Source organism: Cotesia typhae, unplaced genomic scaffold, assembly GCF_013202065.1.
Source record: "Cotesia typhae breed Kobodo isofemale line unplaced genomic scaffold, CoteBio_Ctyphae contig_22, whole genome shotgun sequence".
Classification (NCBI taxonomy): Eukaryota; Metazoa; Arthropoda; class Insecta; order Hymenoptera; family Braconidae; genus Cotesia; species Cotesia typhae.
The window spans coordinates 6,702,467-6,716,078 of NW_027423728.1; the positions used below are offsets into that span (position 1 = coordinate 6,702,467).

General features: G+C 23.7%; 1 protein-coding gene across 6 annotated transcripts in view; it reads right to left on the minus strand.

The window, feature by feature from the left end:
- LOC141524516 (uncharacterized) overlaps positions 1-13,612 on the minus strand; it is a 27,808-nt gene continuing 14,196 nt past the window's right edge. For 2 of the 6 annotated variants that reach the window (XM_074238464.1, XM_074238467.1), the window contains exon 5: positions 2,626-2,926. In XM_074238464.1, the coding sequence (XP_074094565.1) occupies positions 2,709-2,926 (218 nt within the window). In that variant the 3' untranslated portion in view covers positions 2,626-2,708. Of the gene's footprint in view, positions 610-2,625; positions 2,927-7,472; positions 10,881-13,612 lie in introns of those variants that run through there. The other 4 variants (XM_074238462.1, XM_074238465.1, XM_074238466.1 and 1 more) reach the window with 3 other exon arrangements.

Sequence of the window (13,612 nt, forward strand, 5' to 3'; positions counted from 1 at the left end):
AAATTTTTTACATTATTAAATATGTGCTAAGTTAATTAAAAACATTTAAATTATGAAAATTAAAAAAAATTATTATCAGAAATTTTTATAAGGATTTTTTTTTATTGCAATAGATAATTTGTAATAAAAATTTAAAAAATTGACAGTTAGCTAACTTTAGTACGATGATAATAATAAAATAAGACATCTAAAAATTTTATAAATTTTTACTTGAGATGTTTTATTATTTATTGGTGTAAAAATTGAGGTAAGGATAAATAAATTAATAAATATGAATGGAGCTAATTTAATATAAGTTGGGAGTGAGGTAGGACTAAAAGTAAAATGGGGTTCACCGGTTCCCGAGTCGAGGCATCCTCTACAAGGCGCCTTTGGCGAAGAGCAACTCCCGGTGCTTGGTGCGCACGTGGGACCTGAGGGTGTCGATCCTGCTGTAGGTAGCCGGACAGTATGGACACAGAGATCGCTGGGCGGTGTGTATGTGGAAGTGGTGCCAGCGGTTGGTCACTTGCTTCCCGCATGCTCGGCATCTCCACAGAGCGGGACTACCAAGTGACACCGCAAACATCTCGTGATATGAGAGCCCGACGGGGACGCTCGGCATCGGACCTGCAAACCAGAAGCCTGAAATTCTCCGAGCACGAGCTTCCTACTCGTGGTAACAGAAGTCAGAAGACAACAATTAGGACTAACTGCCTGTTTTTTTCTAACAATCGTTTATTCCTTTTTTTTTTTTTTTTTTTTTTTTTTTTTTTTTTTTTTTTTTTTTTTATTTTTCATGTTTTTTTTTTTATTGATTCTATATTTTTTTTTTTTTTTTTTATTTACAGGTTGAAAGAAATTTTTTTTTTGGACGATTTTGGAAAAATTTATCATCCGAATTTGTAAGTTGGAAAATTTTATAGAAAATAATTTTTTTTAATTTTAATTATAAAAATCAATTTTAAAAAATTTTAATTTTGAAAAATTATTTTTATAATAAATTTACAATAAATTTCTGAATTAAAAATTCTTTTAAAGAATTTTTAAATAAAAATAACTTTTAAAAAAATTAATATCGATTATTGCCTTCAAAAAAAATAATAATAAACTATCTTGTATTATACAAAAGCATGAAAAAATATTTTTTAAAAACTATCATCCAAAACATTCATTAATTTAAAAAAATTTCACACACTCCAAAAAAATGTAATCCGTAATTAAAATAAAAACAATTATCAAAAAAATATAAAATTATAAAACATAAAATAAGGAAATAATTTATAATAAATATAAAATTTTTAAGTTTAGTTGAATTTATGTTAATATTAAAATTTTAATTTATAGCGATTAAGATTCAAAGTTATTAATTATTTTTTTTCTATTTTCTTGTTTCAGCACGATTAACGGCCTCTATGTTAAATATACACCTGTGTGACGTACCTGCATGTGAGTATAAATGTAAGTACTGTACTTTACATTGCTTATTATAATAATAACTTTAGTTAATAATTTTATTTGTATTTGTATTGCAGTTAAAATTTCTCACGTGGAAATAATGCAAATCCATTTTTATTCAATTATATTCATCATTTATCATTATTTATTAATTATATATTCTTATATCATATTAAATTATATTACCACTATTTAATTTAATTTAATATAAATATATTACATTCATAAAGGCATTACAATATTCTTAGAGCCTCTCGGTAACCCTTATAAGCATTCTAAATCATTACGCATTATAAAATTCAATTCATTACTCATCAATAAAAATTAATTATTGCTCTTACTAGTTTTAATTTACAGCAATAATTTTTACAATTTTATATGTATATGTATATCTATAATTTATAATATAATTCTTTGGCATCTCCGTACAGATGTTTAATTTTTCTTACACTATAAGATTTGACACGGAAGCTCGATAAGAAGTTTTACATTTTTTTTGTTTCTTAACGACTTGGCTTTTTTTTATTATGTTCATACTTTAATTTAGTGATAATTTTGAAGGCACTAGGCATTGCCAAATGTTTTTTTTTTTTTAATCTTATATCTTTGGCATAATTGAGCTTTCAGATATGTATTACTTAATTTTTCAAAAAAAAAACCAGTCGCTTAATTTTATTTATAAATTATTTACAAATAATCTTCATTGGTTTTATAATTAATGCGTAATGTTGATAAATTGTATCAAAACTATAGATTTAGAAAAATTGAACTGAAATTATTTAAAAAAAAAATTTTTTTAGAAAAAAAAATTATTTTTAAAATTTCCACTAATTTTTTTTTTTACGTGGAAATTTTTTGATAATTATTTTATTGCTATAAAATAAAAAAAAAAATTTTTAAATTTAAGTGTCATAAAAATTTTATATAAAATTACTCATAGAAATTCTTGAAGAAAAAGTTTTCTATAAAATTATTCATAAAAATTTTTGAAGAAAAAATTTTTTATGAAAATTTTTAAAGGAAAAATTTCTTTAAAAATTATTAATAAAAATTTATGAAGAAATAATTTCCTAAAAAAATAATTAATAAAAATTCTTAAAGAAGAAGTGGGAAATATTTAAAAAAAATAGTTTTTTTCATAAATCTATAGTCGTTGTACCGAAAAAAAAAAAAAAAAAAAAAAAAAAAAAAAAAAAAGTAACTTAAAAATAATGAAAAAAAAATCCTCTTGGCTAGATCACGCCGTAATAAGGACGATAGAATCCCGTGCGCTATTGCACGTGGGCGTGCTTAGTGCGTGTGTGTGTGAGAAGTGTATCACTGCGTGTATAAACAGCAGGACACAGTGGACAAGCGTATTTGCCTGGGAAATGTACGTAATAATGATTCCGTACATTCGTAACGACCTTACCGCACAACGAGCAACGCCTCCTCTCGTCCGTGTTATTCTGTCGTTCAAATATCTGAGAAATCCGCCAATTTTTGAGCTCTGCAACAACAGAAACCACAGTCAGCATGGCAGTCTGGTCCGTCATCGCTTCTTCTTTACTTTTTATTTTTACTAACAATTATTTAAACTTTTATTTGAGGAAGTGGACTGCGCACGATCGATCGTGGATCTCTCGATGCATTGTTCAAATATTTTTCTATTTTTCAATAGCTATTTAATGAATTAACTAACATAATTATTTAATTTATTTAATTTATAAATAATATTACAATTATTTATCAATTAAATCATTCATACTTCCAATCGAGCTTCGTATGTCTCCAAAATATCATTTTCTCTCTTTCTCTCTCTTAATTAATTCTCTCTCTTTGTCTCTGTGATTAGATCAATAATAAAAATATAATTTATAATTATAATAATTACAAGCATTTAAATAATTAAATAAAATAAAGGAAAGGAAAATAAGGATAATGTCGCGACTCGACTTTTCAAAAAAAGCTGGAAATAATTAAAACAAAAAATAATAAATACGAATCTATTAACACACAATTTATGTTTAATCAAAAAAAATTAGTAGAAATACATTAAATGCACATGTAATTAAATCCTTTGTAATTGTTTGTGTTTTTTTTTTTTTTTTTTTTTTATCTTTTTATATATATTATATATTTTCATCCATATTATCTACACTAAAATTAATAGTAATAATCATAACATAAAACCTTTTTTTATTAATTGTTAGAGTATGTATAATAACAATAAAATGTAAGAATAATTTTATTATTTATTTAGCTAATATTTATTATTATTATTATTATTATTATTATTATTATTATTATTATTTGTTGTCGTAATAAAATTAACCGATTTACCTCTTAATCTTTAGTTCCCTTGAGTGGTATAATTACTCTGTATTTATTGTAATTAATTGTTAATCTCTAGTTTATTGTTAATAAGAGAGATTACACAATTCGAGGCTGCCAATTCGTTGTCGTACCCTTGTAATTATTTTTTTTTATTAATTATTATTATTTTTATTTATAAATTTTATTATTTACTCAATAACTACACTTATTAAAAATCAAATTTATTTAAAATAATTTGGCAATTTTTAGCGACGAACAACCTCGGCGTTTCGAATAAACATTCCTCCACAATTAATTATTAAATATATTTTTTTTTCGCGTATATTAATATTAAGTTAAATGGAGTTATTACCGTTTTTTTTTATTTGTATAAATGTATATTAATTAATTAATTTATTTATTTATTTATTTATAAGTTTTATTGGCTAAATTTTTTTTTTATGTATAGTGCCGCAGTTGGTGTCATTGAAAATGAATAAAATTCCGTCAATAAAAAAGATATTGTTTTTATTGTGTTAATTCATGTCATTCAATCTCAACGACACATGTGTCCCGTAAGTAACTGTATTTGAAATATATAACTTTGTTTTTTACTTTTACTTTTGTTCTTATCTCGATTTAGTTCGTTTTTCTGACGAGAAGACAGCGTTGAAAAATATTGACAGAGATATTGCTTGACATAACTTTTTTTTTTCGGGTTAATAGTAAAAAATTTCGGGAAAATAATATTTTAGAGTTGCTGAGAAATATTTTTGCGCTTTTTAGTTTATTTTCACGGTAAGGAGCTGTCAAATATTTCAATTCAATCACTTTTTTTTTTAACTTTAAAAGATTGCCGAAAAATTATAAAGTAACTTATAAAATAAAATGACAGATTTTTTTTTTTTATTTTATAATTATTAAATAAATGTAACGAAAAAAAATAAAAAATTTCAATTATAAAAATTTTTTTTTTTATTGTAATTGACTTGTTTTAAAAATTAAAAAATTTGACAGCTGTCATGTTGTGAGTTTTTAATTTTTCAATTTTAATTTTTTTTCTTATTGAAAAATTATTTAAAAAAAAAAAATAAAAGAAAATTTAAAGAAGTTCACATGTAATTTTTTAAAAATATTTTTTTGTTCTAATTTAATTATTAAAAAAAAATCAACGAATTAAAAACGTCGGCTAATTTTATTATTATAAAACTTTTATAAAATATTTAAAAAATTATTCTTTAATTTTAATTAAATATTTTTTTAAAATTATTTTTTTAATTTGTTTGTAATAATTTTTTCAATAAAAAAAATTTTTCAAATTTTTAGACGCCGGCAAACTTTATTTTGATCTTCAGCAAAAAAACGTCAGATATTTCTCGAACTCAAAAATAAAAAAATTTCCATTGAAAAAAAAATTAATCAAGGATCAAATATCTCTCTCATAAAATAAAAAATTTTTCTTACTCTCTCAATTTCCACAAATTAAAAATTTAAATTCTCCAGGCCAATCACAACTTCAGTCTGATCGTGTGCATAAAAAACGATGAATTATTCAAAAAGTAAGTAATTTTCAAAAATAATTTCAAATAGAACACTTATCGCTGGCTACGATTATTAAAACAATTAAAAAAAAAATAACAAAATTTATGTATAATAAAATTTTTTTTCTCTAAATTGATTAAATTACGAATTGATTGATTTAAACATATATATTTAGTTAATAAATATATACACAAGATATATACATGTATATTGAGGTCTATATACACATATATCAATTATTTGCATATATATCATCATTATTATTATGAATTATATTATAATTATTATATTAATAATTAATAATAGTAAATTTAAATAATTTTTTCAGTTTATTTAGTTAAATAATGTACAAAGAGATTTTAATAAACCTGGGAAATAAAAATGATCACTCAACAGATCGCGGGCAATAATAATATTCGCTTAAACTGTTATAAAACCTTTTTAACTAAAACATCTTAAGCCCTAGGTTACAGTAACATTGTCAATAAAATTACACACGTGCACAGCCATTGGTTCATTTAACATACATATATGTTTAAATCCTCAGCTACTTTCATTAAAAAATTTAAATAAAATTCAAAAAATAATAAATCTGTGCTTTTGTTTTCACCTCCGATTATTTTTCCCCAAGTCGGAATTAAAAATAAATTCAATAATTTTGAGTAAAATATCACATTGCAAAATTTTGAGCTTTCATCATCTAATTAAATATTTTTTTTTTTTTTAATTAATTATTTATATAAATATAAATACATTAATTGATAAATAATTCGACTGGGAAAAATAAAACGGATCTGTTGAGTGATGATTTCCCTATTGCAATATTGCACGATTTTTTAGTTGTTTATTTATTTATTTATTTATTTAATTAATTAATTAATTAGTTATTTTATTAGTTTAGATTAGATTAAATTTAATTTAAATTTATCTCAATTTCAATAAGGTGTTAGCACCAATCTATTTTATCACAATGTTCCACTCCACACCACGCAGTTGTAAATATATATAAATAATGTAGTAGCGGTTGTCGAAGTGCATTAGTTAATAGTGGTTGCATTATATCAGCATTTTTATTATTTAAATAATCAATTTTTTAAATCCATTTATCATTTTAGTTTATTTTATCGATCAAGATTCCTATTTTGTAGGGGAGAGTAAGGTAATTAATAATTATAATTATTAGTTAATAACAAATTAAATGTAACAGCCTGGCAGCCTGCTTAATATTATTAATGATCGTTAATTAATAAATCATCAGTTTATTATTTTTTGTAATCGCGGTAATTGTTTGGTTTTTGGTGCAGGCCGTATTTCTTTCCACGTACCGAGTCTTCTTCTGGTTAATTTTTTTTTTTTTTTTTAACAAATATAAAAATATTAAATAAAAATTTTGTTTAAGTAAAACTTTTTTGGAAAATTCCACGAAAATTAAATTACTTTTTCGGGTAATTAATAATAAGCTCAAGTTGTCTCTTTGCGAGCAAATTATTCGCGGTTGAGTTAATTTCACTCATATATTCAAATGTGTATATGCATATGTATATTGAAGGGGGAAATAATGTTTAATATATATATATATATATATATATATATATATATATATATATATATATATATATATATATATATATATATATATATGGATATGTCGGTGCCTACAGGCATTGCAATTACACTGCATCATCCTCATTTTGATTATTTATTTAAGGTTTTTTGGTATTTTGAGCTTATGATGTTTTAATTGTTTAATTTTAATTGCTTCATTTGTTTTTAGATTAAAAAATTAATTTTTTAAAATTGAACATTAGAAATTTTTTTCTTTGTTTAAAATTTATAAATTTAAAATATTGAAGGTTTATTTTATAATTTTGTAATTTTTTAAAATTTTAATTAATATATTTTTTCTAAATTATTTGGATGAATTTTCAGATATTGGAATGAATTAAAAATATTAAAGGTTTATTTTATAATTTTGGAATTTTTTAAAAGTTGAATTAATAAATTTTTTCAAAATTTTAATTGATAATTTTTTTTAAAATTATATAGATGAATTTTCAGAAATTGGAATGAGTTAAAAATTTTTTTAATTAAAAATTATCGTTGCATTTGTTACCAAAAGATCATAAAATTTTTTCGAGGCTTGAAATAATTAAAAAAAAAAAAATGTACGTAGAAGAAATATAAAAAAAAAAATGATATAATTTGTTAATAAATATTTTATTAAAAATTAACCAGAAAAAGATAGACAAGTATCTTTTAACAAAACAAAAGTTGTAAATAAACTAAAAAGAAAAAAAAACGTGTTAACTCGGACGTTTTAAAATAAATAACACAAAGCACACGTAACGGCTCACATATCAGCTCACAAGTATTCGTATATGAATATTAAATAACATTGTGTATAATATAAAATCATAAAACGGCAAAACAAACAAAATATAATAAATTATCCAATATATTATTTTTTTATATCTATTAATCTGCATAATATATTAATATTCTGGTTAAATATAACTTTTCTGTATGTATATTAAATATATATATTAATTAATTAATTAATATTAAATAATAATAGTATTGTTTTTAAATTTTAAGCTATAACCATGCAAAGTGCCCCTATGATTGATAATAATGTTTTAAACCTTGTTAATAGAACTTAACCATCCCGATTAAAAAAATAAAAGAGAGATAGACGGTAATATCATATGATCACAATTATTTAAGCGGTTTGGCTTTTTGAATAGTTTATTACTTTGACTCTTTATTTCTTTATTTACTTTTTACTTTTAGCTATTATATTTTTCATTAAATATAAACCTGCATGTCTATTGCATCATTTGTAACTATTCCCTTTCATTTAATTAAATAATAATAATAATAGTAGTAGTAACTAACATCAATTATCTTTGTTATCGTTTTTTTTTTTTTTTTTTTTATGAATATAAATAATATATATTTATATTAAAATATATTATTATTTTTATTAAATAATAATTAAATAAATCTGTAGTCGCTATTGCCGCGAAATATTAATTATCATAAACGTTTAAACAATTTATTGGCAAACAAAATGGACTATCCTCAACCATTAACGTGCGATGTAATTATTTTTTAATAATAATTACACATACAGTACCTATTATTTATTATTGCTGTTATTTTAATCTGTGCAAGACAAAATGGTTGATTTTAATCAAAATGGCTGGCTGCTACGGTTCTACCAAATTATTTTTATTTGTTTGGCTGCTGCTTGGTAACACTGAGCAAAAAAGCGCGCTAAAATTTAAATTTTAAAATTCCCGCGAAATTCAAATTTAAAAATTCCCGCAAAATTTAAATTACAAAAAAAAATAAAATAAAATAAATTGTGAGTACAGATGATAAATAATAAAAATAAATAATAGGTAGTGTAATAAAATAAAAGTTGTGTAATTTATATTATACTCAACTATCTGTAACCAATCATTAATGTAACAGTTAGTTTATTAATATATAAAATATAAAATATGATACTATAAATAATTTTTTTTTTTTTGAGTTTTTTCATTTTTTTCGTACAATAAAAATCTTATATTCATCCGTCTATGCTTAAGTCCCAATCTAATCGTGGAATGTCATTAATTTCCACAAATTTGCTGCATTACTCACAGTATATTTTTAATTTATAGACTTCAGGTGTCAACAACATATACTTTAAGTCAAACATCCATATTAGTTGCACGTAAAATAAATTTCAATAAAATATGTCACGTCAGTCCCAAAAAATAAAAATTAAAAATCAATATAATATATTATAATTATTATAGTTACATTACAAGCTAATATGATGATGTCCAACTGTAAACTTTCAACAACAACAGATTAACCCTTTGTATAATCAATAATAATAACATTAATTAATAAAATTTACCGTAATAATAAAATTTAATAAAAATAAAGAGAAACAAACTAAAACGGCTGCCAGCCTGCCGACGCCGCTCAGCAGCAACTACGGAGGAATTGGCACCACATTTTGCTCCCTTATTTTAGTTTTTCTCTCATGCTCAATTAAGACCTTCTGAACATTATAATTATATATGATTAATTAATTATTTGTTTAGGATTTTATTACACACGGGATACGAGGCCCTCATTATCCAACGATCAACGTATCTGATGTTAAAAAACAAAAATTAGATTTTTAACACAGATAAATAAAGCTGTACCCATCGAATCCGAAATTTAATTATTCATCTTTTTATATATAAAAATTTTTAAACGCCTGGCTATCAATCTTCACCAAACTCCAATTATCTTAACCTATTTTTATTAAATATAACAACTAAAATTTATTGTAAAAAATCACTCTGCACCCTTAAAAATCACGTTAATTTTTTTTAGTTAATAAGAAATAGTGATTTTATCACTTTTTAAAATTTATTTTTATACCGCGTCTTTAATAACATTTTATTTAAACTCAAAAAGGCATAAATTTATCACTGAAAATTCAAAAAAATTTGTTTTGTAATTTTAAATAAGAATTAATTTAATTTAAAAATTAAAACATAGTAAAATAATTTTTAAATAAATTCTTGGTTCAAGAATTTTTCATCTTGATTTAAATTAAATTTTTTTTAGTGCATAAATGGAAAAATAACTTAAAAAAAGTTAATTCTACAACAAAAAAAAAAATTATTATTTTTCATCTGTAATTAATCATAATTAAAAAAAAAATGCATTTTAAAATTTTTAAATTTCATAATCCCACAAAAAAATTTTTTTATCAAAATATCAGCTCATTTTTATTTTAAACTCAACTAAGAAAGTAATTATCTATACCTTTTTGGGTAAAAATAAAAGCGCCGTAAAAAATGAAAAGATAAAACATTAATCGGCCTTTGATATCAAAGACACGATATATATTTATAAATATAAATATTAAAATATGTATATAAATGATGATAAGCGTAAAACCTACAAGATTTGGTGTTCAGAGAAGAAATGATTGAACAGTAAAAACGAAGCCGGCCATCCAGGCGTAAATAGACTCGGATTTAAATTGTTATTATTATGAGTTGTAGAATGATTATTATTATTAAGATTATTACTATTGTTATTAATAATATTATTATTATTATTTATATTATTATTATTATTATTACTATTATTATTAATGTTATTATTATTATGAATATTATTTAAAAATTCGGTATCACGAATGAGGGCCGGCACGCGCCAGTTCTGCGGTGGTGGTGGCGGTTGTGGCGGTAGTTGTTGGGCATCCACGTTGCGTGGGCGTACGTACGCACCGCGCACCCACGCAAGCTCGTCTTATGACAAGGTGTTCATCGTATCATTGTTTGACGCGGAGAGAGCCAAGGAGCTGGCGACAAAATCATTAAGGTCTATTTTTCTTGACTCGGGGTGTTTAAATTTAAAGTGAGTTCGCAGATTGTCACTACGTGTGTACGTGGCACGACAGAGAGGACACTCAAACCTGCCGGGGAAGTGGACGTGGTAGTGGTTCCTGATGTGCGTCACGACCTTGCCGCACAGCTTGCACCTGTGTAGGTTGCAGCCGCCTGGCACCCGGTCAAAGGTCAGCCGCATGTGCCAGGCTTTTGAACCTGCAACATCAACACAAGACAAGTCACTAAACTGATGATTCCCGATTCCTCTTTTTTTTTTTTTTTTATTTTAGCTTTAGTTAATTTTTTTTTTTTTTTCAATTTTTTTATTCAATGGGAGGCCCGAAGATTTTACGCAAATTTTATATCCAATTTGTTCTTTTTTTTTTTCCTTTTTTTTTTCTCGCTAATCTCGGGTCTCCCAAAAACGTCCATCCACTACCAATCTCAATTTAATAACGCGAAAATATATACATTTATATATAAATAATATATATTTAACCGCATTCCTTATACCGAGTGTGTGTAGGTGTGTGTTTGTGTGCAAAATATTGTACAGCAGCTGCGGCGTGCGAAAAAAAGCTATTAATCACGTAATAATCCCTTAACTCTTAATCTTTGGTTTAATTATTATTATTATTATTATTTAATTTGTGGGTGGTATTATTATTGTTATTGGGTGAAACCCAACTTGGAATTTTTTTTTTTTTTTTTTTTTTTTTAGAATGTCAATTTGCTAGAATTTAGGCAAAAAATCCTGACAAACTGCCACCTTTATGTAAATTTTTGTTTTAATTATGGCGATAGATTTTATTTAATAAAATTCTGTTGTAAATGCTCTAGCTCTAGTAAAATTAATGTTGGTAAAAAATATTTTTAGATTTATTATAATTACAATCTGAAACTGTAATTTTTCCCGTTTTCCGTGCAGAAATAGTTTTTATTTTAAAGAAAATTTTTTTTTCCTTTTTCAATTGTAATTTTTAAAAGACATTTGATAATAAAAAAAATTTTCATAATTTTATTTTTTTAAAAAAGTAATAAAAAAATTTTTAAACTTTAATTTTCCAAATTAAAAAAAAAAAAAAAAAAAAAAAAAAAAAAAAAAAAAAAAAAAAACCTTGCAATTTATCAAAAAAAAAAAAAAAAAAATTAAATTTGACCATTTTTGCTTTTTAATTTTGTAACTTTGTTAAAAAGTTTAACTATTTAAATAGTAGGAAGATTTTTAATCTTTGCAAAAAAATAAAAATTTTTTTTATTTAAAATCAAATAATCAATTAAAACGGTAGAACTAGAGCTAAAACATTATTGAATGCCCCCTAAAAATCGTTAAATCCGATGGAGCTGTGTAATAATTTAGGGTGAGCAAAAACCTCTTATTAGTGCATTAATGTTAGATGAATAATAATAACTTAGGATTAATTTATTTACATCAATAAAACGTTAGTGAGTTAGCTAAAATAAGCAAAAATAAAAGCGACATGTAAACAAATATTAATAAATTAATAACTAAGGAAAATAAGGATAATAATGATAATGATTTAATGACAATGTTATTCGAAATATATTTTTATAGCTCCTTTAAAATTTACATTATTTTTTCCTTGAAAATTTAAAACCAATCGCACTTCATTCACACTCGGACATTATTTTTTATTTGACAATTATTTCAGTACAAAAATACAGTTACATTAATCGCTTATTCTTATCATTATTTTTTTATTTTTTATATAATAATAAAATCGCTGATGATAATTAACACGCTCGGAAATGGTCAAGTAATTTGCTCGCGATTAATAAAATCTTGGATGGATGATAAGTGAGCAAGTGGGAAATAGAGATAGCTCTCAAGAATTCTTATTCTCTTTTTCTTTTAATAATATATAACAGAATCCGTGGACTCAGACATTGCCGAGATTACTGAGGCCTGAAGATTATCATGGTCGTGATCGTAGTCATGATCATGATGCACATCAGTGCAGTCAAGAGGATACAGGACATAACAACAAGGGCTTGGTATTGATTGATTTAAGTGGCATCTTCACGCAGCCATGTTATTACCGACAAGACTTTGCTATTATTTAGTTATTTATTTATTTATTACTCTATTGATTTATTTATAATTGCCCGTGAATTAAAATAGTTGGAAAAAAAATTTTTTTACTTAAAAATCTTTCTTAATGTTAGTGAAAGATTTATTTATAATAAATTTAATAATTTTTGAAATTTTTTCAAACTAAAATAATTATTTAATTTAAAACAGAAATTGTCAAAATTTTCAGGAAAAGTTTATAAATAAAATTAATTCTTAATGACGTCATTAAGCCACTGGTGACAAGAAAAAATTATAAACTCCGACTGCAGAAGGCTCGGGTTCGATTCTCAGCGTCAGAAAAATTTTTTTTTTTTAATAAATAAATTTTTTATATTTAAATTTATAAAATTGTTATTTTTTAATAAATTTTATGAGTTTTTTTTTAGTTTAAAAATTCATTAAGAAAAAATATTGTTTTAATAGACGAGATGTATTATCTTTGTAAAAAATATGTTGAAATTGTTGAAATTAATTAACTGTGTAATAAAACACAATTTTAAATTCACAGATAATTTTGTTAAAAATTTCAATCCTTGATTATTAAATCATTTGAACATTAAAAAAAAAAAAAAAAAAAAAAAATTATTTTGATATGAAAAAGTGTAAAACACAATCCTGTTAAAGTATAATCATATTTCAATCAGATCTAAAGCGATAAAACGGTAAAAAATGTCGGAAAAGTTGTTAAAGGAACAGGTCCTTGAATAAAAGTACCAGACGATTTCATGATATTTGCCGATGAAAGCAGACCGGGATAAAAGGAACTAGATGCGATATTCGAGTAAATACTTGATAAAAGAGTAAAGAGTGGGTATAAGAAAAATCCATAAAATATAAAACAAGCGCTGCGAAA